Source organism: Populus alba, chromosome 8 (genome assembly GCF_005239225.2).
Source record: "Populus alba chromosome 8, ASM523922v2, whole genome shotgun sequence".
NCBI lineage: Eukaryota > Viridiplantae > Streptophyta > Magnoliopsida > Malpighiales > Salicaceae > Populus > Populus alba.
The window spans coordinates 1,535,316-1,559,990 of record NC_133291.1 but is presented as its reverse complement, the minus strand read 5'-3'; the positions used below and the strand labels follow the sequence as shown (position 1 = coordinate 1,559,990).

At 40.5% G+C, this 24,675-nt stretch overlaps 1 protein-coding gene across 2 annotated transcripts; it reads left to right on the top strand.

Annotated features, from left to right (window-relative positions):
- Positions 1-11,260: 11,260 nt before the first annotated feature.
- LOC118060310 (uncharacterized) lies at positions 11,261-23,830 on the top strand. 2 transcript variants are annotated; one of them, XM_073410869.1, is made up of 2 exons: positions 11,261-11,868; positions 23,760-23,830. In XM_073410869.1, exons 1-2 carry the CDS (start codon positions 11,325-11,327, stop codon positions 23,813-23,815), a joined length of 600 nt encoding a protein of 199 aa, XP_073266970.1. In that variant the 5' UTR covers positions 11,261-11,324; the 3' UTR covers positions 23,816-23,830. The 2 variants fall into 2 exon arrangements, with proteins under 2 accessions (XP_073266970.1, XP_034929420.1); XM_035073529.2 differs by lacking the exon at positions 11,261-11,868 and adding an exon at positions 15,503-16,394 and having other exon boundaries at positions 23,754-23,830.
- Positions 23,831-24,675: the final 845 nt, after the last annotated feature.

Genomic DNA, 24,675 nt, shown 5'->3' with positions numbered 1-24,675 from the left:
TTGAGCAGTGTTAAACATGTTCACGTACTCACAATGGAGGGTGGATTAGAGAAGTGTGTTTTTTATTTTATTTTTTCCATTTCGGTTCCTTAACTTTTGTTTTCATCAATTGAGTCCTCCACAGTACCGCCACCCTCCACAGAAACAGAAACCCAAAACACGCGTTCCTTTCAATAATAGGTAAGATTACCAAGTGAGAGGTACTAGGAATTTAAGAAACCTTTCAAAAACCGTGTCTCGTTACCTTTGCAATTCATGCCATAATTTTCAAAAACCTTGTCTTGTTACCTTTACAATGCCTATATATAGGGTTACCACTTCAAGCATTTCCAGTCAGCAAAACATACTGGTTTCTCATATAGCGAGTGACACGCATAAACATACAGATACATTGAGCCGTGAGAGTATAATCTGGAAATGGCAAGCCCCAGAGTGTTAGGGACTGCTTTCCTGGTCTTCCTTATTGTAGACCTCGCCTTTGCTGCTAGGACACTGCAGTCAATTAGCGGAGGTGGAGGTGGAGGGCAGGGAGGAGGTGGTGGTGGTGGATCTGGATCAGGACTTGGGTCTGGTTATGGTTCCGGTTCTGGATCCGGGAGCGGTGAAGGATATGGTGCTGGTGGTCGTGGAGGAGGCGGAGGCAGCGGCGGAGGAGGAGGTGGTGGCAGTGGCGGAGGCAACGGGTCAGGTTCTGGCTATGGGTCCGGTAGCGGCTCAGGCTATGGTTCTGGTAGTGGGATAGGTGGCGGCCAAGGTGGTGGTGGTGGCGGCGGCAGTGGAGGTGGTGGTGGTGGAGGTCAAGGCTCTGGATCAGGAAGTGGGTCAGGCTATGGAAGCGGAAGCGGAAGCGGAAGCGGAAGCGGTGGTGGCAAGGGTGGGAATGGAGGTGGAGGAGGAGGAGGAGAAGGAGGCGGTGGGGGTGGAGGAGGAGGATCTGGCTCAGGCTCAGGCTCAGGTTATGGTAGCGGGTCTGGTTATGGCTCTGGATATGGAGGAGGGAAAGGTAATTAAAGCTTGTCATGAACACAGAGGATACCTTTTCTTTTGTATTCTGAAATAAAGTTGCAGGAGCTCACACATGCATGCACAGAGCATGTTGGCGAGTGATTTCAACTATGCATGCATGTGTGTATCACTTTCTATAAATTAAGTCACTTTTTCAAATGCTATAAATAAAAGAACACATTTTACTCTAAGAATATATTTTATGGATAATCTCTCCGCAAAACCAAATCAAATGCGAGTGTATCGTTTCCATAAGAACAATTAGATCTCATCACAAGAAAAGGAATTTAAATAAAATTAAAAGAAGAGAGCTTGTACTTTCTAAAATTGAAAGTTTCCTTTTAGAGCTCAGGATAGACGCAGTGCTAACTTTGAATGCAGGAAAAAAAAAACCATGGCACAAGTGAAAATACTCAACCTGGATACATGACTGTCAAAAAGAATTTCCGAGTAAAAGTCTGACCTGGTTAATGCAGTCGAGTCATCTTCGTTGTGAAAAATTACTTACCTCTCTCTACAGAAATGTCACACGGAGTTTTTGATCCCTCACCGAAGACGGCCAAAAGACCATTAGAGGTTGCAAAGTGAGCTTTACAACCATAGAACCACCAGCAGAGACTATTAGTATTTCATGAAAAGGCCATTCTTCGAATCAGAAACGTAAAAGTGATATAGAATGACAACCACGTCCTGTATCAGCATTCGATGCTTCCAGTCACAAGACAAGCTATATATTATTTCCTGCACTGCTGGATTTATTGCCCATTTATAAGAAAGAGATTGCAAAATCTGAAATGTCAAGATGAGGATCAACTAAACAAGATTCAGAAGGAAATATTTCGGCAAATTTCCATTTTAACTATGGCAAGGTATCCTTTGAAAGCATAGCTCAGACGTAAAACATGTATTAGTTTAAAAGCTATTAATAATTGTATGAAGAAGATAAACATGGTTCCATCTAATATCATGACAAGCCAATAGAGCCTAATCTAACAACTGTTTCCAGAAACGGAAAATTGCACCCTCAGAAGAATTTCCTATATGCTTTCTATAATGAAGAATTTCCCTTCCTTTTTTCTCCTTCCATCACAGTTTCTGCTTACCAAACTCGAGAAACAGTACCAAATAAATTAGGAAATTGCAGTGTCCATGGAGAAATTTGCAACAAAAAATAATTCAGATCATGGTCAAAGGCTAATCTGTCTCCCTCTCAGAAGCTTAGGATACCTTCCGCATTATCATGTCCTCAGCTGCATGGATGGCCCTCTGTGATTGTAATTTTCCTGCCAAAGAGTACAGAAAACAACAGAATTAAAACCCTCGCGTCTTCAAAACACATTTGATGCAGTAAACTGATTAACTCAAAATCCATTCCCATGCCTGTCATTTGTTCCAGACATCAAATCACCCTTGTGAAAATTATTCAAAGTGATGGTGATGTTGAATTTGTTAACACGGTATTGCAAACTCATTTTGCAGCTAATGGTATCATTCATAGACTTTCATGTCCAGGGACACCTGAACAAAATGGTTTGGCTGAACGAAGACATCGATATATTGTCGAGACAAGTTTAACACTACTAGCACATGTTTCTCTACCAGTTAAATACTAGACATTAGCCTTCAACACTGCTGTCTTCTTAATCAACTGCCTGCCATCTTCAATTCTTGATCACATGTCTCCTCATGAGCTTGCTTTTGGTTCCTCACCCAAATATGACTTTCTACGGGTCTTTGGTTGCTCCTGCTATCCATTGCTTTTGCCTTTTGGTCGGACCAAATTGGAATACAAATCAATATGTTGTGTATTCCTTGGATATTCAGCCAAACATAAGGGATATTGCTGCCTTGAACCACATTTAGGCCGCCTCTATATTAGCAGACATGTCAGATTTAATGAGCAGTATTTTCCATTCAAGAATGTTACAGCCTCTCATTCCTCTCGTGGTCAACTTTTTCAACTACAAGCACTTCCCAAATCTCTTCAGAATACTGCTCTACGCCACTCACCTACTAGTTCCCATATTGTTGGAGTGGCTGCTATAGAGGTTATGCCTACCAACTGATGGAAGCCATCCACTCCTCAGTCCATCTATCTCCCATTCCACCGCCATCAGCATTGCCTTCTTCATCACCTGCGTTTGTTCCTCCCAATATTCCACAGCGTACTCATCAAATGGTCACCCACACTCAAACAGGGAATCTTAAACCGAAAGTCTTCCTTTCTTCTAGATATCATATACCTATTTGTTTTCTTGCTGACCTTGCAGCTCAACCACTAGAGCCCACTTCATACCGCCAGGCACTTCAACATCCTCAATGGAAGCAGGCCATGCAAGCTGAAATGGATGCTCTTCATGCGAATAACATATGGACTTTGGTTCCTCGCAAACCAGATATGAATTTAGTTAGCAGTAAGTGGGTCTTTAAAGTTAAAACAAAGTCCAATGGCACGCTTGACAGGTATAAGGCTAAACTTCTGCCCAAAGGTTTTACAAAACTTCCAGGGCTGGACTATGATGAAACCTTTAGCCCCGTTGTCAAGGCAAGCACTATTCGGCTCATTCTCACAATCGGTTTATCTTAGGGCTGGACCATTAGACAGTTAAATGTCAACAATGCGTTTCTTCATGGTGATTTACAAGAACATGTGTACTTAGCTCAATCGCCTGGTCATGAGGATCATGCTCTTCCACAGCATGTCTGTCTTCTCCATAAAGCATTGTATGGCTTAAAACATGCACCGCGTGCTTGGTATATGAAATTCAGCAACTACATCCAATCGATGGGTTTTCTCCACTGTCCCTATGATCAGTCGTTTTTTTTTTTTTTTTTTTATCAATGATAGGGTTCAGATATTCTTCTTTTATTAATCTATGTTGATGATATACTTATTACTGGGAGTTCTCCTTCACAAATCTCTGCATTTATATCTCATCTCTCCTCTGTGTTTAGCATGAAGGATCTCGGTGATATTCACTACTTCCTTGGTCTTCAAATTGCTAGGGATGCACAGACACTATCACTATAACTCAGACACGGTACCTAGTGTCCCTTCTGCAGAAATTCAGTCTAGCTGGTGCCAAACCAGTTGCCACTCCCCTTGCCTCGGGAACATTATTGACAGCCACTGATGGTGCCCTGATATCTTATCCAACTTTTCATCGCCATCTTGTTGGATCCTAGCAATATCTTACTCTCACACGACCTGACATCTCCTATTTCGTGTTTGTCAATACATGCATGCACCTAGGGAGCCTCATCTCATTGCTGTGAAGAGGATATTTTGTTATTTGAAGGGCACTTTTAATCTTGGTCTTCACCTTGTTCGCACCCTTTTAATTGCTCTTCATGGCTTTTGTGATGCAGACTGGGCCGGTTGCCATGATAATCGGCGATCCACATCTGTTTTTGCTATATATATGGGCAACAACCTGTTATCCTGGGGTGCCAAGAAGCAGGCCACGGTGTCTCGTTCCACAGTAGAGGTAAAATATCGTGCATTAGCATCCACTATAGCCGAACTCATGTGGTTTATGAATTTGCTACAGAGTATTGGCTATTGTCTTCCACCTCCCAGGTTATATTGTGACAATATCAGTGTTGTGACTATGGCCAAGAATCCAGTTTTTCATCATCGGACAAAGCACATTGAAATTGATGTCCATTTCGTCCAAGAATGAGTTGCTAGCGTAGATCTTTTGTTAGAACATGTTGCTAGCTCTGATCAAACTACAGATATCTTTACTAAACCGCTCTGCTCTGCCAAGTTTGTTCCCAATTGTGACAAGCTCTTCATTGGTTCACTCCCACCTTGAGCTTAAGGGGGGATGAAAGAGATATTCACAGCAGCCTTAGGATTCGTGAAATTCTATCATGATTAATTAGCCATGATACTCTCGTATAATCTCTCCATGATATCTGTAATATTCCATACTATATTTAGAATGATTAGATTACCATGTATATATGCTGTTGTTACTCATTTTTTGAGCCATACGTGCTAATGGAGATGGTGTATATCCCTTTTTAAATTGAAGGCAGGAGTTTAGTTCAGGGTTGCTGGGAAATTGACAAAAATAAAGGAGAATGAAATTTTTTTCAGACCATGTTTCAGCTGGCATCTGCTCTCATGATCCTTCCCCTTTGCTGTCGAAATTGTCAGGATTCTTAGGCTAATTAGGAGTCTTTTAAATGATAAATTTGTTCCTTTTCTATCTGGTTTCTAAGGTTGGATAAATCCCTTAGAAGCTGCACTAAAAAATTGGCTCTGCCGTTGTTGTAATTTTTTGTTCCAATTTAAGCTTTGATTTTGATCTAGTTCCATCCAATATCCGACCATCCCGGCTATATTTTGTCACTCATAACATGTTGAAAATTTACCTACACTTTTATTGGGTTCTAGGGCTCGCTATTTTATGGTAGACTCTCAGTCATTTAGGGATACCCTACATTCGTCAGTTTTCAAATCAGATCAAGAGACCTTTTTTTTTTTTTACCAACCAGATTGCAGCCCAATTCTGTTATGTAAAACGATTTTATCTCACCTTGAATCCTTCATGAAAGTTGTAGTTCTACATGTGTAGATAAATTTGGCTTTTTGAATCGCTTGATTTCAATAGCAAAAGCTCAAGATATTCACGTTGAATATCTAATGAGGAAGCGAAAATTCTACCGCCAAAAAATTATGTTGCGAAATTCTGCCGTGAAAATTCTGCAGTAAAAATTCTGCCGCAAAACTTTTCTACCGCAGGAAGGATTTCTGCCCCCCAAGTTTGCAGGACTGAAATGAAAAAAAAAGAGACTGAAATAAGGAGGTAGTTGCCGATACAAATTGGAAGAAACGTGGCTGGTTTTTGAAGAAATAGAAAAAAAAACAGGGAAGAAACCAACAAATGACAGGTCACATTTCTTCTTTGTTTTTAACAACAAACGACACCGTCTTTCCTATGCTGCATTAATTCTCTTACTTGGCTAGACGGTGTCGTATGAGAACAGCCCCATTTTGAATTAATAAGCTCGATATTGTACCCCGTCTGCAACCCTTTTTCCCTCCGTGGCAGCTGTTTCTTGCCATTTTCTGTTTTTGGCATTTCTCTCGTCCTTGCACTGCACAAAACAGTCCCCCTTTTCATGCTAGAATGGCAGCTGCAAGAGGGAACAGTTTGGTACCTCTAGTGCCAGCTAAGGGAAGAAGACGCAGAGGGAGCCTCACACCATCGAAAGGCTGGGATTGCATCCCTAGTATACACGACTGGGATGAGGAGGCATGAGAGGGCTGGTCTCCAAGGTGGCTTGGCTATATAAGCAAGTTGTAAAAAAAGAAAGAAGGGGAGGAGGAGAAAAAAAGAAGAAGAAAAAGAGAGAGTTAGCATAAGGCTGAGGTTAGAGAAGCTGAAAATCATTGAGAACGGGAGGAGATTACTTTGAGTCTATCCTACTTTGTCGAATCGGGGTTTGCAAAGACTCTAAGAGGTTTTTGAAAAGCTCCCAACGGCAGAAAAAGAGGAAGGCTTGCTTCGGGTCTTTGTTGGTAAAAAGGCAGAAACTTTTCCACCAGTTGCATCTCGTTTCTCTGCATTCAAACGTGCAGGATCAGCAGGTATGAGTCTTGATTTTCTTTTTTTCTTTAACATCTGTAAAGCTGTTTGTTTGGTTCTCTTTTCTTTCCAAAATCTATTTTCTGTTCTGTTTTGGGACGTTCGTTTTCCATCTTAGCAACAAAGTTGTATGCTTGCCATCCTCCCATGCCTTTTAGATTATTATTCATGTTAGAGCTGCGTTTGTTTTTTTCCCTTCTGCTAGTTACTCATACGGCGACTCATTTAGAGAGAAAAATGAGAGAAAGTCCTCTTCAAGAGGTGATGTTTCGGCTGGCTTTGGAGTGTGTTTTCCTTCCTTCTTTGAAAGAGAGGTAGCTGGCCATTTGATTTGTTGTTTCTGCTTTGGTGTCTTCGATATACATGATACAAAGGCATGCTCTTTCGGCTTTCATTTTTTGCATAAAACCAACCCTGGCAGCGTCTTAAAATCAAAAAAAAGGGAGGCGAGCAACGTGGTCTGTCTTAGGTTCGGTTTCAAATGTTTAGCTTCCATAATCCCTCCTGTCGAAGATGATGGGCCATACTGTATTTAGGCTTTGAGTTGATAAGCTATGTCTAGTTTTCTTGTTCTACTGCTGTGAGAAACTGTGGGTAGTAAAGATTTTCATCACCCCTACCTTCCGTTGCTTTGATCGCCTCTTTGCAAATGGAACATTGCATAGGAATAGGTGGCTTCTAGGTGCAGAAGAAAGAATGGAAACGTGAGGGAGGGGCTGTTTAATCAAAGTACCTGGTTGTTTTTTTTTTCCTTTTTTTGGCAGGTTCTGGTTGCATGCTTTTGGTCTCTGTTTTTTGTGAAAATAAGACAGCATACATGTTGTTTTTGGTCTCAGCATTTAATATGTGTTCTTTCCCGCCGTGTGAAATCAGCATGGCATTTGTTTCAAGATAAAAAGGATGGTGGTGGGTCACTGTTTCTTTTATAAATGTTAGTTTCAGAACTTGGTACGTATTTTTTCGGTGCGTGTGGACTTATGTTTTCCTTTTTGAGAATAATGGGCAGACTTGTATTCAGAATTTAAGTTTAAGTGGGTATGCTGGGGCTCGGTGTTTTGAGTGGAACCGTTGTAAGCTTCATGTGAATGCTGGGGTACATATATATATGGTTTTTTTTTACTGTAATATTTGGTTTAATGGCGTAGTTGTGTTTTTTTTTATAAAAATATAAAATTCTTTTTGTATGTTGCATACGGCCAATACCCTAATATATTTTAAATTTTCCTTTCAAAAGAGAAAAAAACAAATATTCAAGATTTCAAAAACAATGTGTTTTCGCATGGATTTCTTAAACACAACAAAAATATTATTTCCTTGCATCTTGGATTTTACAACATGTTTGTAAATTCCAAAGGGTGTTGGTCAATATTCCAAAAATATAAAAATTTTATTTTTGGGATTTCGTTTTTATACACTATTAATATTTGGATAAAGAAATCTCAAAAGGGGCAAATATCCAAAATATTATTAGGAATAATTTGTTATTATTCATTATTAATGTTTGGATAAAGAAACCCGAAAGGAGTTAATATCCAAAATACTATTAGGAATAATTCGTTATTATTCACCACAAATGATTGGATAAAGAAACCCCAAAAGGGGTTAATATTCAAAAATATTATTGGGAATAATTCGTCATTGTTCACTATTAATATTTAGATAAAGAAACCCCAAGTGGTAAATATCAAAATATTTTCAGGAACAACAAAGTCATTATCCTTTAATAACACAAGGGCAAATAAACCTATGAAAGGTAAATGTTCAAAATATTGTTAATAGGAATACAACTTGTTTCTTTTTTAATGGAAGGGTAGATTTATGCCTAAAATTTTATTTAGAACAATTTAATTGCATATCCCTGAAAGAAGCCTCAATTATAATAGGGGACATTTCAAATTTTGATTCCACAATTTAAGAGTCATAAAAATTTGAAATACTAAGGCAAAAATAGGCTTTTAAAGCACCTTGAATTTCCTTAGATTTCTAAACTTTTTTTCTTTCCTTCTCTTGTGATTTACGAGTCGCGAACACTTGAAATACTAAGGGAAAAATGAGCTCTTAAGTACATTGAATCTCCTTAGATTTCTATCTTAGCTGTCTCTAAATTCATAAATTCTGAATTTATTTCAAATCAAACATAGACTTCAAGAGATCTACACCGTTTCTCTTGGGCACTCTATAGACATATCTAAAGGTATGATCTGTATTAGCCAAGGGTTCTTTCCTTTAGACTTTGAACCCAAGTTCATTCATCAGAGCAGACTTATCCTAGGAAACTGATGGGATTAGAGAACATCAACACCATAGCAATTATAAGGCAAACCAAACACCAAGCAACTTACCTTAGGTAGGGCGTACTAGGGGTGCTAAAACCTTCCCTTTACGCAACCAGTCCCTTGCCTAGAATCTCTGAAAGACCAGTTAGGTTTTCTAGTGACCATAACACTAGGTGACAACTCCCTTTCACAAAACAAAGACCCCAACATAAATCCCTACTATCAGGAAGAGTCGCCTCGACGTCAAGCTCTCGTGAGGGTCCGACATATGCGACAATCACTCTTGTAATCTGCTTTATCTCCAACTTGGCGTGGTATGGTATCTGCAATTTCCTTAAATCACAGCATAGCCGCTCCCATCCAATCCAATGATGGGTTTAAGGTGGGTGATGGGAGAAACATCAGGTTTTGGTCTGATTCTTGGCTAGGCTATGCAGCCCTTCTCCAGTTCATGTTCCCTAGGCTCTACAACCTCTCCCTGCAACAATCTTTAAGCGTTGCAAAAGTTCATAACCCAACAAATAACTCAATCAATCTTTCTTGGAGAAGACCCCTTCGATCCCGAGAACTCTGCATGTGTGAAAGCTTGATAGCAGAAGTGGAACGTGGCCTAGTCTTCTCTGATGGTGAAGACAACAAGATTTGGAAACACCATAGCTCCAACAATTACACAGTCTCCTCTGGGTGCCATCTCTTTGACGATTTTAATGTTTCAGGACATCTTCACTCCCCTGCTTTGCTTTGGAAAGGGTTTACGCCTCCAAAAATAGATGTGTTCATATGGCTTCTTTTCAATGGCAGTGTCTGCACAAAGGGTTTCTTAGCTGAGAGGAGAATCATCAATTATGAGGAAGCTCTTTGTCCTTTCTGCTGCAAGGAGATTGAGACTATACATCATCTCTTCCATCTTTGTCCAAAATCATGGTCTCTTTGGGGCAGACTATTTAGTTGGTTTGGGTGTGTAGGTTGTCTGCCAAAAGACCCATATCATAACCTTCAGGAATGGTCCAACATGGTAAAAGGAAAATTCCAGCGTCAGGCAATTACCCTTCTCTGTAAAGGATTATACTGGTCAATTTGGATAGCGCGCAACCACATTATCTTTGACAACAAAACTCTAGATTGGGATGTGATTTTTGACCTCACCTTTCATCGGTTGGCCTTTTAGTTGAAGTCCTTTGTTAAAAATTTCAACTATACAGGCTTTGATCTTTATAGGAATCCTGAATGTATCATGAACTAGATTAATTAGTCAGGTCTATAGATTTCTTGTTTTCTTAATGTTTTTTTAATTTCCCATGTAATCTTCCTTAGCAACCCTCATCTTCTTAATGGGGTGTATTATTTATAATATTCTCGATTACTATATATATAAAAAAAATCTGTTATATAGATAAATAACAACAAAGGCAACAGTAGGTTAGCTTTTCTACATATACAGTATTCTGGTCACCAGTAATTCAGAATAGCAGATCACTCTTACACAGACTGAATAAAGCATGGCATCGATCAAAGGAAGTGATGTTCCGTGAGTATGGAACTAAAATTCAATTTGTGCAAGAATAGAAGACTGTTCAGTGTATCAACCATGCAGATGGCCTAACATTCCACTCGTAGTGATGCAAGGATGGTGTGCTTTAACACCCCAGAACATGCACCAAGGTTTTTAATTACAAGTCAGACATTCGAACACGGTTTCTAAGTACAGATCTATTTATATTCAATGATGCAACGTGTCTATGATATTGTGGGAAAAAGAAATTTAAATCTATTAACTCAAAGTGTAACTGCAATAAGAAATATTGACTGAACAACCCAGTTTGTTGTGCAAGTTTTGCCCATTGTTAGCACACACGCAGAGTAGAAAGATATCTGTGTACATAAATCCTAGTAGTAGATGATGAACAAATGCTCAAGGAGACAAAGGTTAAGATAAACAAATCACTAAACAAGCGCTAGTGTAAGAAAATTCCATGTACGCCGTCGAAGTGGACTTCAAATAACAAATATACTAAAACATTTTGGGGGTGTTGAGCAGTGTTAAACATGTTCACGTACTCACAATGGAGGGTGGATTAGAGAAGTGTGTTTTTTATTTTTTTCCATTTGGGTTCCTTAACTTTTGTTTTCATCAATTGAGTCCTCCACAGTACCGCCACCCTCCACAGAAACAGAAACCCAAAGCACGCGTTCCTTTCTATAATAGGTAAGATTACAAAGTGAGAGGTACTAGGAATTTTAGAAACCTTTCAAAAACCGTGTCTCGTTACCTTAGCAATACATGCCATACTTTTCAAAAACCTTGTCTTGTTACCTTTACAATGCCTATATATAGGGTTACCACTTCAAGCATTTCCAGTCAGCAAAACATAGTGGTTTCTCATATAGCGAGTGACACGCATAAACATACAGATACATTGAGCCGTGAGAGTATAATCTGGAAATGGCAAGCCCCAGAGTGTTAGGGACTGCTTTCCTGGTCTTCCTTATTGTAGACCTCGCCTTTGCTGCTAGGACACTGCAGTCAATTAGCGGAGGTGGAGGTGGAGGGCAGGGAGGAGGTGGAGGTGGTGGATCTGGATCAGGACTTGGGTCTGGTTATGGTTCCGGTTCTGGATCCGGGAGCGGTGAAGGATATGGTGCTGGTGGACGTGGAGGAGGCGGGGGCGGGGGCAGTGGCGGAGGTGGAGGTGGTGGCAGTGGCGGAGGCAACGGGTCAGGTTCTGGCTATGGGTCTGGTAGCGGCTCAGGCTATGGTTCTGGTAGTGGAATAGGTGGCGGCCAAGGTGGTGGTGGTGGCGGTGGCAGTGGAGGTGGTGGTGGTGGAGGTCAAGGCTCTGGATCAGGAAGTGGGTCAGGCTATGGAAGTGGAAGTGGAAGCGGAAGCGGTGGTGGCAAGGGTGGGAATGGAGGTGGAGGAGGAGGAGGAGAAGGAGGTGGTGGGGGTGGAGGAGGAGGATCGGGCTCTGGCTCAGGCTCAGGCTCAGGTTATGGTAGCGGGTCTGGTTATGGCTCTGGATATGGAGGAGGGAAAGGTAATTGAAGCCTGCCGTGAACACAGAGGATACCTTTTCTTTTGTATTCTGAAATAAGGTTGCAGGAGTTCACACATGCATGCACAGAGCATGTTGGCGAGTGATTTCAACTATGCATCTGTGTATCACTATCGATAAATTAAGTCACTTTTTCAAATGCTATAAATAAAAGAACACATTTTACTCTAAGAACATATTTTATGGATAATCTCTCCGCAAAACCAAATCAAATGCGAGTGTATCGTTTCCATAAGAACAATTAGATCTCATCACAAGAAAAGGAATTTAAATAAAATTAAAAGAAAAGAGCTTGTACTTTCTAAAATTGAAAGTTTCCTTCCACAACTCAGGATAGACGCAGTGCTAACTTTGAATGCAGGAAAAAAAAACCATGTCACAAGTGAAAATACTCAACCTCGATACATGACTGTCAAAAAGAATTTCTGAGTAAAAGTCTGACCTGGTTAATGGAGTCGAGTCATCTTCGTTATGAAAAATTACATACCTCTCTCTACAGAAATGTCACACGGAGTTTTTGATCCCTCACCGAAGACGGCCAAAAGGCCATTAGAGGTTGCAAAGTGAGCTTTACAACCATAGAACCACCAGCAGAGAAGTCCTATTAGTATTTCATGAAGAGGCCATTCTTCGAATCAGAAACGTAAAAGTGATATGGAATGGCAACCACATCCTGTATCAGCATTCGATGCTTCCAGTCACAAGACAAGCTATATATTATTTCCTGCACTGCTGGATTTATTGCCCATTTATAAGAAAGAGATTGCAAAATCTTAAATCTCAAGATGAGGATCAACTAAACAAGACTCAGAAGGAAATATTTCGGCAAATTTCCATTTTAACTATTGCAAAGTATCCTTTGAAAGCATAGCTCAGACGTAAAACATGTATTAGTTTAAAAGTTATTAATAATTGTATCAAGAAGATAAACATGGTTGCATCTAATATCATGACAAGCCAATAGAGCCTAATCCAACAACTGTTTCCAGAGACAGAAAATTGCAACCTCAGAAGAATTTCCTATACTTTCTATAATGAAGAATTCCCCTTCCTTCTTTCTCCTTCTATCACAGTTTCTGCTTACCAAACTCGAGAAACAGTACCAAATAAATTAGGAAATTGCAGTGTCCACGGAAATTTGCAACAAAAAATAATTCAGATCATGGTCAAAGGCTAATCTGTCTACCTCTCCGAAGCTTAGGATACCTTCCGGATTATCATGTCCTCAGCTGCATGGATGGCGCTCTGTGATCCTGTGATTTTCCTGCCAAAGAGTACAGAAAACAACAGAATTAAAACCCAAGGATCAATTGAATTGAAAGAAATTACAAATAAAAGGACTTTATTTAAAAGAAGTAAATATTCCAATGATCAATTGAATTTGTTTTATATAACTTTGTTTTAGTCCATTCTTTTCAGTCCAACCAATTCAGTCCAATTAACCTCAATTCAGTCCAATTGAATTCAATTAATTCAACTCAGCCCAATTTAATCCAATGACTTTGTCAAATTAATTCGATTTAATCCCTAATTAATTCATGATTCAGCTTCTCTAATGGTCCAAAATCCCAGTCAATCAATTTTCTAGCCAATCAAGCCCAAATTGATTTTTCAGAATGGTAGCCCCCTCTCCATTTAAAACACCAACACAACACAAGAAGAGGAGAAGGACGAACAAAGCCTCTCATTCACGAACCCAAAAAGGGAGCAGACTGAAAGACCCCTCAGCATCAACCTTAATTTTCCATCAAAACCAAACCGTACCATAATGCCAACCAGTCTCCCTACCAAATTGAACAACCTCTCTTCTTTACCGACTGCCCTCGATCTCCTCTTTACACCACAACCTCTCTTCTTTACCGCCTCACCCGCACTCTTAGTGCCACCAACCACCAGTCACCAAAACTACCTTCAACAGCCACTACACCTCCCTGGCCTCTCCTTTGCCTTCCAGCCAACAAAAACAAGAGACACCCCTTTCAGCCCCTCTCTCACAAAGCATATGTTTCATGGCACAGCCACTCTAGGAATTAGTAAAGGTAATTCAGAATAGCAGATCCCCGATAACCAAAAATGTTAAATGTACTTGCACTCTTACATAGACTTATTAAAGCATGGCATCAAAGGAAGTGATGATCTATGCATATGGAACTGAAATTCAATCTGTGCAGCAGTAGAAGACTGTCCAATATATCAACCATGCAGATGGCCTAACATTCTGCTTGCAGTGATGCAAGGATGGTGTGCTTTCACACACCAGAACGGGCTCCAAGGTTTAAAATATAAGTCAGACATTCCAAAACGGTTTTTAAGTACAGACATATTTATATTCAATGGTGGAAGGTGTCTATGATATTGTGGGAGAAGAAATTTAATTCTATTAGTTCCTAGTGTAACTGCAATAAGATCCCATCAGGTATCTTTTCATAAATACAAAATCCCGTTAATAAATATCAACTAATAAAATTATATTATGTGGCATTAAAAAAAAACCTAAAAACCCCTATAGATCTCTATAAATAGGGGCCTCAACCTAAAGGAAAAAGAATTACTGGAGATACAAATTTTTTTAAAGACAAGCTCTTCAAAGCTAGGAAGCTCTCTCTCTCTCTCTCTCTCTCTCTCTCTTCAAGCAATGAAACTCTTTCTCAAAGAGTTCTCAAGCCTCCTTCATCTATGCTTGAAGTCTAAAAAGAACGAAACTCTGTTGGATCAAGCCAAAACATCTCATAAGAGTTCTTCAGCAACACTTTAAATACAAATCAAGGTAGTCTTCAAAGCATCAAATCACAACATCTCGCTTCGCAATACACATTCAAATTCGTCTTCTTGCAAAGCACAAATCTTAGTTTGATTACTCAAATAAATCAAGTCACCATACATCAAATCCAAAAAAAAAAATCAGAAGATTGCCATATTCTTTTGAAAAAATATATTACATAGAGATTGTACCCATTCATATATTTAATAAAATTATATATTTGTATGTGTATTGTTTAATTTCAGGTGCTCAAAATTGTATCTAAAGTGATTATCGATGCTGACTGTGCATATGGAACTGAAATTCAATCTGTGCATGAGTAGAAGACTGTTCAGTATATCAACCACGCAGATGGCCTAACATTCTGCTAGCAGTGATGCAAGGATGGTGTCCTTTCATACACCGGAACAGGCACCAAGGTTTAAAAATAGAAGTCAGACATTCGAACGCGGTTTTTAAGCACAGATCTATTTATATTCAAGGGTGGAATATGTCTTTGATATTGTGGGAAAAGAAATTTAATTCCAAGTGTAACAGAAATAAGAAATATTGACTGAACAACCCAGTTTGTTGTGCAAGCTTAGCCCATTGTTAGCATACACGCAGAGTAGAAAGATATCTACCGTTAGCGGGTCAACTTATGCTTATGGAGACAATCGTTAGCATAAAACACCGCAGGACAGCTACCAGTACATGGAAAACAAATATATACGTGTACTCAAAAGTGGAGCTCAAATATGAACAGAATGATAAAGAGTGGGAAATGCAGGCTATTGGTCCCATTGCCGAAGTCAAATATTACAAGACACTTCTAAGTCAAAAAAGAAAAGGTGGGGATAAAGCTTGTATTCTATTGCATATAGACAGAAACAGACGGTCCTCCACAGTACCGCCACCCCACCACCGACGCCCTCCTGTAAAAGTCAAGATTAACAAATGAGAGGCACTAGAAACATAACAAACTTTTCAAAAACCATGTCTCGTCACCTTTACAATTAACGCCAAACTTTTCAAAAATCTTGTCTTGTTACCTTTACAATGCCTATATATAGGTTACCACTTCAAGCATTTCCAGTCAACAAAGCATACTTGTTTCTCATACAGGAGTGACACGCATATTAAACATATACATTGAGCCGTACGTGAGAGAATAATCTGGAAATGGCAAGCCCCAGAGTGTTAGGGACAGCTTTCCTGGTCTTCCTTATTGTAGACCTCGCCTTTGCTGCTAGGACACTGCAGTCAATTAGCGGAGGTGGAGGTGGAGGGCAGGGAGGAGGTGGTGGTGGTGGATCTGGATCAGGACTTGGGTCGGGTTATGGTTCCGGTTCTGGATCCGGGAGCGGTGAAGGATATGGTGCTGGTGGTCGTGGAGGAGGCGGGGGCGGGGGCAGTGGCGGAGGTGGAGGTGGTGGCAGTGGCGGAGGCAACGGGTCAGGTTCTGGCTATGGGTCTGGTAGCGGCTCAGGCTATGGTTCTGGTAGTGGGATAGGTGGCGGCCAAGGAGGTGGTGGTGGTGGTGGCAGTGGAGGTGGTGGTGGTGGAGGTCAAGGCTCTGGATCAGGAAGTGGGTCAGGCTATGGAAGTGGAAGTGGAAGTGGAAGCGGTGGTGGCAAGGGTGGGAATGGAGGTGGAGGAGGAGGAGGAGAAGGAGGTGGTGGGGGAGGAGGAGGAGGATCTGGCTCTGGCTCAGGCTCAGGTTATGGTAGCGGGTCTGGTTATGGCTCTGGATATGGAGGAGGGAAAGGTAATTAGAGCTTGCCATGAACACAGAGGATACCTTTTCTTTTGTATTCTGAAATAAAATCGCAGGAGCTCATACATGCATGCAGGTTGTCTGTTGGCGAGCAACTGCAACCGTGCATGTATGTCTGCATATAAATCTCTTAATAAAGATCACTTTTTAGAGCACGTTTTACTCTAAAATTATATTTTATAGATAATCCCTCCACAAACACTAATAAAAAGTGAATATATCATTTCCATAAAAACAGGATTTCATCACTAAAAAGAACTTCAAATAAAATTAAAAGAAATGAGCTTGAACTTTTGAAAATGTCTGACTTGAGAACAATCCGACGGACATTGGTGTAGAGATTCCTGAAGCCTTGAGAAAATTTATGGGTGGAAAAGAATTCCAAATTTAACCATCCACATTAGAAGAACCTAACACCTATTTTTGGGAATCACCTCACCTGGTCCTTGTCTTCAGTCTCTAATTCGTTATTGCTAATCTAGTTGCTTTCAATTTACCCAGAATACATGACTGTTCTCCAATCATTTTATAACACGGGTCTATCTCATTTTGATTTCAAGTTTAGTTTACTCCATGGTCAAGTTATTACGAATCAGAATTCTTGTCAACTTTGTTTCGTAGAATGTTTCAATCCTGAAATGATTTCATAGCTTAATGTTAATCGATATAAAAGCAGCAATCATCACATTGTAAATCTGTGATCGAAATTTATTGATTTCAGGTTTGGTTATCAGTGGAAATATGTATTACTTTTGACTATGAACTTTATTCATGGATCTAATTTCATGTGCATTGTAAATAATAAAAAAGGGGTGAGTTCTCCCTATTGTTAAGCTTTTGTGTTTAATTGTAAGCTTCGTTTTGTGTAATAAAACAGTGTGTTTTATCCCCTCTGAGTGTCTCAAAGCCACCACCAGTGGTTTCTCCCACCAACAATTGGTATCAGAGCCCCGTTCTTCAGAAAACAGAAGTGTTTTGGGGTATATCCGAATTTTCAAAGTTGTCCAAAACAAGTTTTGATCATTCCACAGTGTAGAGCTCATCAATACGAACTCACTGCCGCAAAAATCAGCCAAATCGGAGTTCGGGGTAGCCTACACGCGCCTCCTGAATATTCAGCCAGATCGCCCACGCTCATCCTACGCGCCCCGAGGTTGAAGACGACTGAGCCACACGCGCGCCATATTGAGCCACGCCGAGCCGTATACGCAGCGCCACAAGCCGAGTCCAGCCGAGCCACAAGCCGAGCCGTACCTCGAGCCGAGCCGAGCCGCGTTCCAGCTTCAGCCGAGCCGAAGGAATATTCCCAGAATATTCCACAGAATATTCCCGGTTCAACCCAGCGAACCGCCCGCCGTACAGAATTGGTTTTTTGACCGGTTCACCCATTTTCTGACCCGATTTGAACAAAGTCAGACTGGTTCCCGACTATTTGGACCATTACGGATCGATATACAGTGTCCGTTTGGTCAAATTCGGCTCCCAGAAGGCGATATAGTCATTAAAAGAGCAAAATGACTACAGAAGGTACACATACACTCATCCCGAAGCTGACCAAAGACAACTATGATAGTTGGTGCATCAGATTGAAGGCATTTCTTGGGTCACAAGAGTGTTTGGATATTGTACAAACTGGTTATGATGAACCAGAGTCCAAAGAAAGAGAAGATGCTTTACAAGAGGCACAAAAGCAAGCCTTGAAAGTCAACAGAAAGAAGGACAACAAAGCCAAGACCATCATCTACCAAGGTCTTGATGAAGATACATTCGAGATAATAGCTTCCGCTGAAACATCACATGATATATGGGAGGCTCTCCAACAGAAATACAAAGGTGCTGACAGAATCAAGAAGATTCGTCTTCAATCTTTGCGAGGAGAATTTGAGTTATTGCAAATGAAGTCCTCGGAGTCTATTTCTGATTATCACACAAGGATTATGGTGATAATCAACCAGATGAGGAGAAATGGAGAAGCCATCATCGATGCTCGAATTACTGAGAAAATTTTGAGATCCCTAGATCCAAAATTCGATTTTGTTGTTGTCGCAATTGAAGAGTCCAAAGATGTGGACAAGTTGACGGTTGATGAGCTTATGAGTTCCTTGCAAGCTCATGAGCAGAAGATTGTAAAGCGAAATGGAGATAAGGCAATTGAGCATGCCTTACAAGCAAAGTTGTCTCTCAAAGACAGATATGAGCAAGGGGAGACTTCATCAAGTGGCTACACCACTCAAGCAGGAAGTCAACAATCCAGAGGAGGATTTCAGAGATTCCAAGGAAGAGGATCTTGGAATACAAGCTTCAGAGGAAGAGGTGGTAGAAGCACCACCAGAGGAGGTCGAGGACAACAAGCATTCACTCCCAGAGGAAGAGGAGACGGTTACAATAACCGTGACAAAAGGAATATCAAATGTTATAGTTGCAATCAATTTGGGCACTATAGCACTAAATGCCGATGGAAAGCTCCGTTGGAGATACGAGAGCAAGCCAACTATGTAGAGAAGGATGACAGAGAAGAAATTGCATTTCTTGTCCAACAAGGACTTAATGAGAAGCAGGAGGACATATGGTATCTAGATACTGGAGCCAGCAATCACATGTGCGGCTACCGAGAGTTATTTAGTAATCTAGATGAGACCAAGCAAGGTCTAGTTACTTTTGGAGATACCACAAAGGTTCCATTCAAAGGTAAAGGCAACATCGCAGTCAAGTTGAAGAATGGCGATTCCAGCTACATCGCCGATGTGTATTATGTCCCAGCCATAAAGCAGAACCTAATCAGCTTAGGTCAACTTTTGGAGAGAGGCTATACATTTTACTCGGAGAATTGTCATCTGGCAATTAGAGACAACAATTGGAGATTAATGGCCTACGTGAAAATGTCCAAGAATAGGATGTTTCCTTTGAACATCCAGTATGATGCAGCAAGGTGTTTGAGCGCCATCACCAACAGTGAAGAATGGCTTTGGCACCTGAGGCTTGGACATCTGAATTTCACGAGTTTGAAGATGCTAGCAAGCAAGAAGATGGTCAAAGGTTTGCCTCACATTGATCATCCAGATGAAGTCTGTGAGAGTTGTGTCCTCAGCAAACATCACAGATCCAGTTTTGCTAAAGAAGTCAACTGGAGAGCAAAGAGGCCACTGGAGTTAGTACACACAGATGTGTGTGGCCCAATCACGCCTATGTCGACTGGACAAAATAGGTACTTCCTCACTTTTACTGATGATTTTAGTAGAAAAACATGGATATACTTTCTGAAGAGGAAGTCAGAAGTATTCAATTGTTTTAAAGATTTTAAAGCAATTGTGGAGAAGCAAACTGGTTATACGATCAGAACAGTAAGATCTGATCAAGGAGGAGAATATACAGCCAATGACTTTGAAGCCTATTGTACACAACAAGGCATCAGACATCAAACAACGCCAGCTTATACACCACAGCTGAATGGTGTAGCAGAAAGGAAGAATCGCACGATTCTTGACATGGCAAGAAGTCTGCTCAAAGCAAAGAAATTGCCCAAGCAATACTGGGCTGAAGCTGTATCATGTGCAGTGTATCTGTTGAATCGCTGCCCAACCAGAAGTTTGCAAGGTATTACTCCAGAAGAAGCATGGAGTGGTCACAAACCAAGTGTTACTCATCTACGAGTCTTTGGTTGTGTGGCATATGCAAAGATCCCAGATGCAAGAAGGAGAAAGCTCGATGATAAGAGCGAGAAATGCATCTTTGTGGGATATGGTGAAAGAAGGATGGGATACAGACTGTATAATATCCCATCACGAAGAAGGTGATACGAGTAGAGATGTTATCTTTGAAGAAGATAAATCTTGGGAATGGAATGGTGATCAAGAAGCAGTCAGATGGATCATCACTGATTTGATCCTTGAAGGTGAAGAAGTACCAACAGTACTTGTCGAAGAACCGATTGTGCCAGCAGTTGAACCACAAAAGTCCGGTAACAGTTTCCTGTATTCAACAGGAGGAACAACACTAGGAGCATCATCATCAACACCACCATCAGCATCCTCATCAGAAGGACCAAGAAGGATGCGAAAATCTTGAAGAGTTGTACGATACCACTCAGGTTATGGAAGATACAACTCTGTTTTTGTTTCTTTGCAATAGTGACCCACTAAGCTTTGATGAAAGCTATCACAGACGAAAGTGGATAGAAGCAATGGATTGAAGAAATACATGCCATTGAGAAGAATGATACCTGGAAGCTGACTTATCTACCAGAAAACAAGAAAGCAATAGGTGTCAAATGGGTCTACAAGACAAAAAGAAAACGCCAAAGGAGAAGTGCAAAGATACAAAGCCAGATTAGTGGCTAAAGGCTACAAACAGAGAGAAGGCATTGACTATGGAGAAGTATTTGCTCCAGTAGCCCGGCTAGAAACAATCAGACTGATGATCTCACTAGCTGCACAACATAGATGGAAGATCTATCAACTCGATGTGAAGTCAGCATTTCTGAATGGCTTCCTAGAAGAAGAAATCTATGTTGAACAACCACTTGGATACATTGATGCTGAAAATGATGGCAAAGTATACAAGTTGAAGAAGGCTCTCTATGGTTTGAAGCAAGCTCCGCGTGCTTGGAATACTAGAATTGACAGGTATTTTCAAGATAATGGATTTGAGAAATATCCATATGAACACGCCATATATGTGAAGAAAGGAGCAGATGGCAGCATCTTATTTGCGTGCCTATATGTTGATGACTTGATATTCACCGGCAACAACCCTACCATGTTTGAAGACTTCAAACGAAGCATGGTACAGGAGTTTGAAATGACTGACATTGGTTTAATGTCACATTTTCTTGGCTTAGAAGTAACGCAGAAGGAAGAAGGGATTTTTATATCCCAAAGCGGTTACGCCAAAGATATTCTTGAAAGGTTCAAGATGGAAAGTTGCAATCCGGTATCAACTCCAGTTGAGTGTGGAGAGAATTGAGAGGAACACTAGAAAGAGAAAGAAGAGAGAGAGGGCGTGTATTGTTAAGCTTTTGTGTTTAATTGTAAGCTTCGGTTTTGTGTAATAAAACAGTGTGTTTTATCCCCTCTGAGTGTCTCAAAGCCACCACCAGTGGTTTCTCCCACCAACACTCCCCTCAAACCCGACAACTGAAGGGGAGTCCTCAATTCTATGTCTACAATGACAACTACAACCTTTCCAATTTTTATAGCCATTTTTCTCTGATTCTTTCAAACAGTACATGAAAACTTTGCTAAGAGGATTATAAGTACTTTCTGAGCCTGTGTTCCTGTTGGAACACATCCTTTTAACGATTTCTCACTGTTCTCCATTTAAGTTCCCAAGATTTTTTGCAGAGAGACGTGTTGCTTTTGCTTGTAGTATCTTTTTTTCTCAGGAAGGTAACGTTCTTTAAATACAACAACAAAAGACTGTTATATGTTATTTGTGATATTTGATCTTTCTTTCTTTTTTTCCTCGTATTGCATTCATATATATTGCATATTAAGAATTTTATACAATATCTTCTGCGGTGTTTTTCTGGCATAAAGAGGAGCCTTGGTGCCAAGTTTGACATTCTCGAATGAACTGATCTAGAAGATGAGGGGCTGCGTTGTGAACTTTGCTTGCCTTCTTTATCGGTGTGATTTTTTCTCTATGTATGTTTTTAGTTCTGGCTTCTATACTTGAGCCACTGTTAGATTGCACAGGTCTTCTAGTGGTTCTAATATACTGACCGCTATCTTCAACAAGGAATCTGAAATTCCATGTTCACTTCTAATGTATATACAGTATGCTGGTCACCAGTAATTCAGAATAGAGATCACTCTTACACAGACTGAATAAAGCATGCCATCGATCAAATGAAATGATGTTCCGTGAGTATTTATGGACCTGAAATTCAATTTGTTGCAAGAATAGAAGACTGTTCAGTGTATCAACCATGCAGATGCCTAAACATTCCACTCGCAGTGATGCAAGGATGGTGTGCTTTAACACCCAAAGAACAGGCACCAAGGTTTTTAATTACAAGTCAGACATTCGAACACGGTTTCTAAGTACATATCTATTTATATTCAATGATGCAAAGTGTCTATTGATATTGTGGAAAAAGAAATTTAAATCTATTAATTCAAAGTGTAACTGCAATAAGAAATATTGACTGAACAACCCCAGTTTGTTGTGCAAGTTTTGCCCATTGTTAGCACACACGCGGAGTAGAAAGATATCTATGTACATAAAATCCTAGTAGTAGTTGACGAACATATGCTCAAGGAGACAAAGGTTAAGATAAACAAATCACTAAACAAGCGCTAGTGTAAGAAAATTCCATGTACGCCGTCATAGTGGACTTCAAATAACAAATATACTAAAAACATTTTCGGGGGTACTGTCGAGCAGTGTTAAACATGTTCACGTACTCACAATGGAGGGTGGATTAGAGAAGTGTGTTTTTTATTTTTTTTTCCATTTGGGTTCCTTAACTTTTGTTTTCATCAATTGAGTCCTCCACAGTACCCGCACCCCTCCACAGAAACAGAAACCCAAAGCACGCGTTTCCTTTCTATAAATAGGTAAGATTACAAAGTGAGAGGTACTAGGAATTTTAGAAACCTTTCAAAAACCGTGTCTCGTTACCTTAGCAATTCATGCCATACTTTTCAAAAAACCCTTGTCTTGTTACCTTTACAATGCCTATATATAGGGTTACCACTTCAAGCATTTCCAGACACCAAATCATATAGCGAGTGAAACGCATAAACATACAGATACATTGAGCCGTGAGAGTATAATCTGGAAATGGCAAGCCCGAGAGTGTTAGGGACAGCTTTCCTGGTCTTCCTTATTGTAGACCTCGCCTTTGCTGCTAGGACACTGCAGTCAATTAGCGGAGGTGGAGGTGGAGGTCAGGGAGGAGGTGGTGGTGGTGGATCTTGGATCAGGACTTGGGTCGGGTTATGGTTCAGGTTCTGGATCCGGGAGCGGTGAAGGATATGGTGCTGGTGGTCGTGGAGGAGGGAGGCAGTGGCGGAGGGGAGGTGGTGGCAGTGGCGGAGGCAACGGGTCAGGTTCTGGCTATGGGTCTGGTAGCGGCTCAGGGCTATGGTTCTGGTAGTGGGATAGGTGGCGGCCAAGGAGGTGGTGGTGGTGGTGGCAGTGGAGGTGGTGTGTGGTGGAGGTCAAGGCTCTGGATCAGGAAGTGGGTCAGGGTATGGAAGTGGAAGTGGAAGCGGTGGTGGCAAGGGTGGGAATGAGGTGGAGGAGGAGAGGAGAAGGAGGTGGTGGGGGTGGAGGAGGAGGGATCGGGCTCTGGCTCAGGCTCAGGCTATGGTAGCGGGTCTGGTTATGGCTCTGGATATGGAGGAGGGAAAGGTAATTAGAGCTTGCCATGAACACAGAGGATACCTTTTCTTTTATATTCTGAAATAAAATCGCAGGAGCTCATACATGCATGCAGTTGTCTGTTGTTGGCGAGCAACTGCAACCGTGCCATGTATGTCTGCATATAAATCTCTTAATAAAGATCACTTTTTAGAGCACGTTTTTACTCTAAAATTATATTTTATAGATAATCCCTCCACAAACACTAATAAAAAGTGAATATATCATTTCCATAAAAAACAGGATTTCATCACTAAAAAGAACTTCAAATAAAATTAAAAAGAAATGAGCTTGAACTTTTGAAAATGTCTGACTTAGAACAATCCGACGGACATTGGTGTAGAGATTCCTGAAGCCTTGAGAAAATTTATGGGTGGAAAAAGAATTCCAAATTTAACCATCCACATTAGAAGAACCTAACACCTATTTTGGGAATCACCTCACCTGGTCCTTGTCTTCAGTCTCTAATTCGTTATTGCTAATCTAGTTGCTTTCAATTACCAGAATACATGACTGTTCTCCAATCATTTTATAACACGGTCTATCTCATTTTGATTTCAAGTTTAGTTTACTCCATGGTCAAGTTATTACGAATCAGAATTATTGTCAACTTTGTTTCGTAGAATGTTTCAATCCTGAAATGATTTCATAGCTTAAAGTTAATCGATATAAAAGTAGCAATCATCACATTGTAAATCTGTGATCGAAATTTATTGATTTCAGGTTTGGTTATCAGTGGCAATATGTATTACTTTTTCACTATGACTTTATTCATGGATTTTCATGTGCATTGTAAATAATAAAAAAGGGGTGAGTTCTCCACTCAAACCCGACAACTGAAGGGGAGTCCTCAATTCTA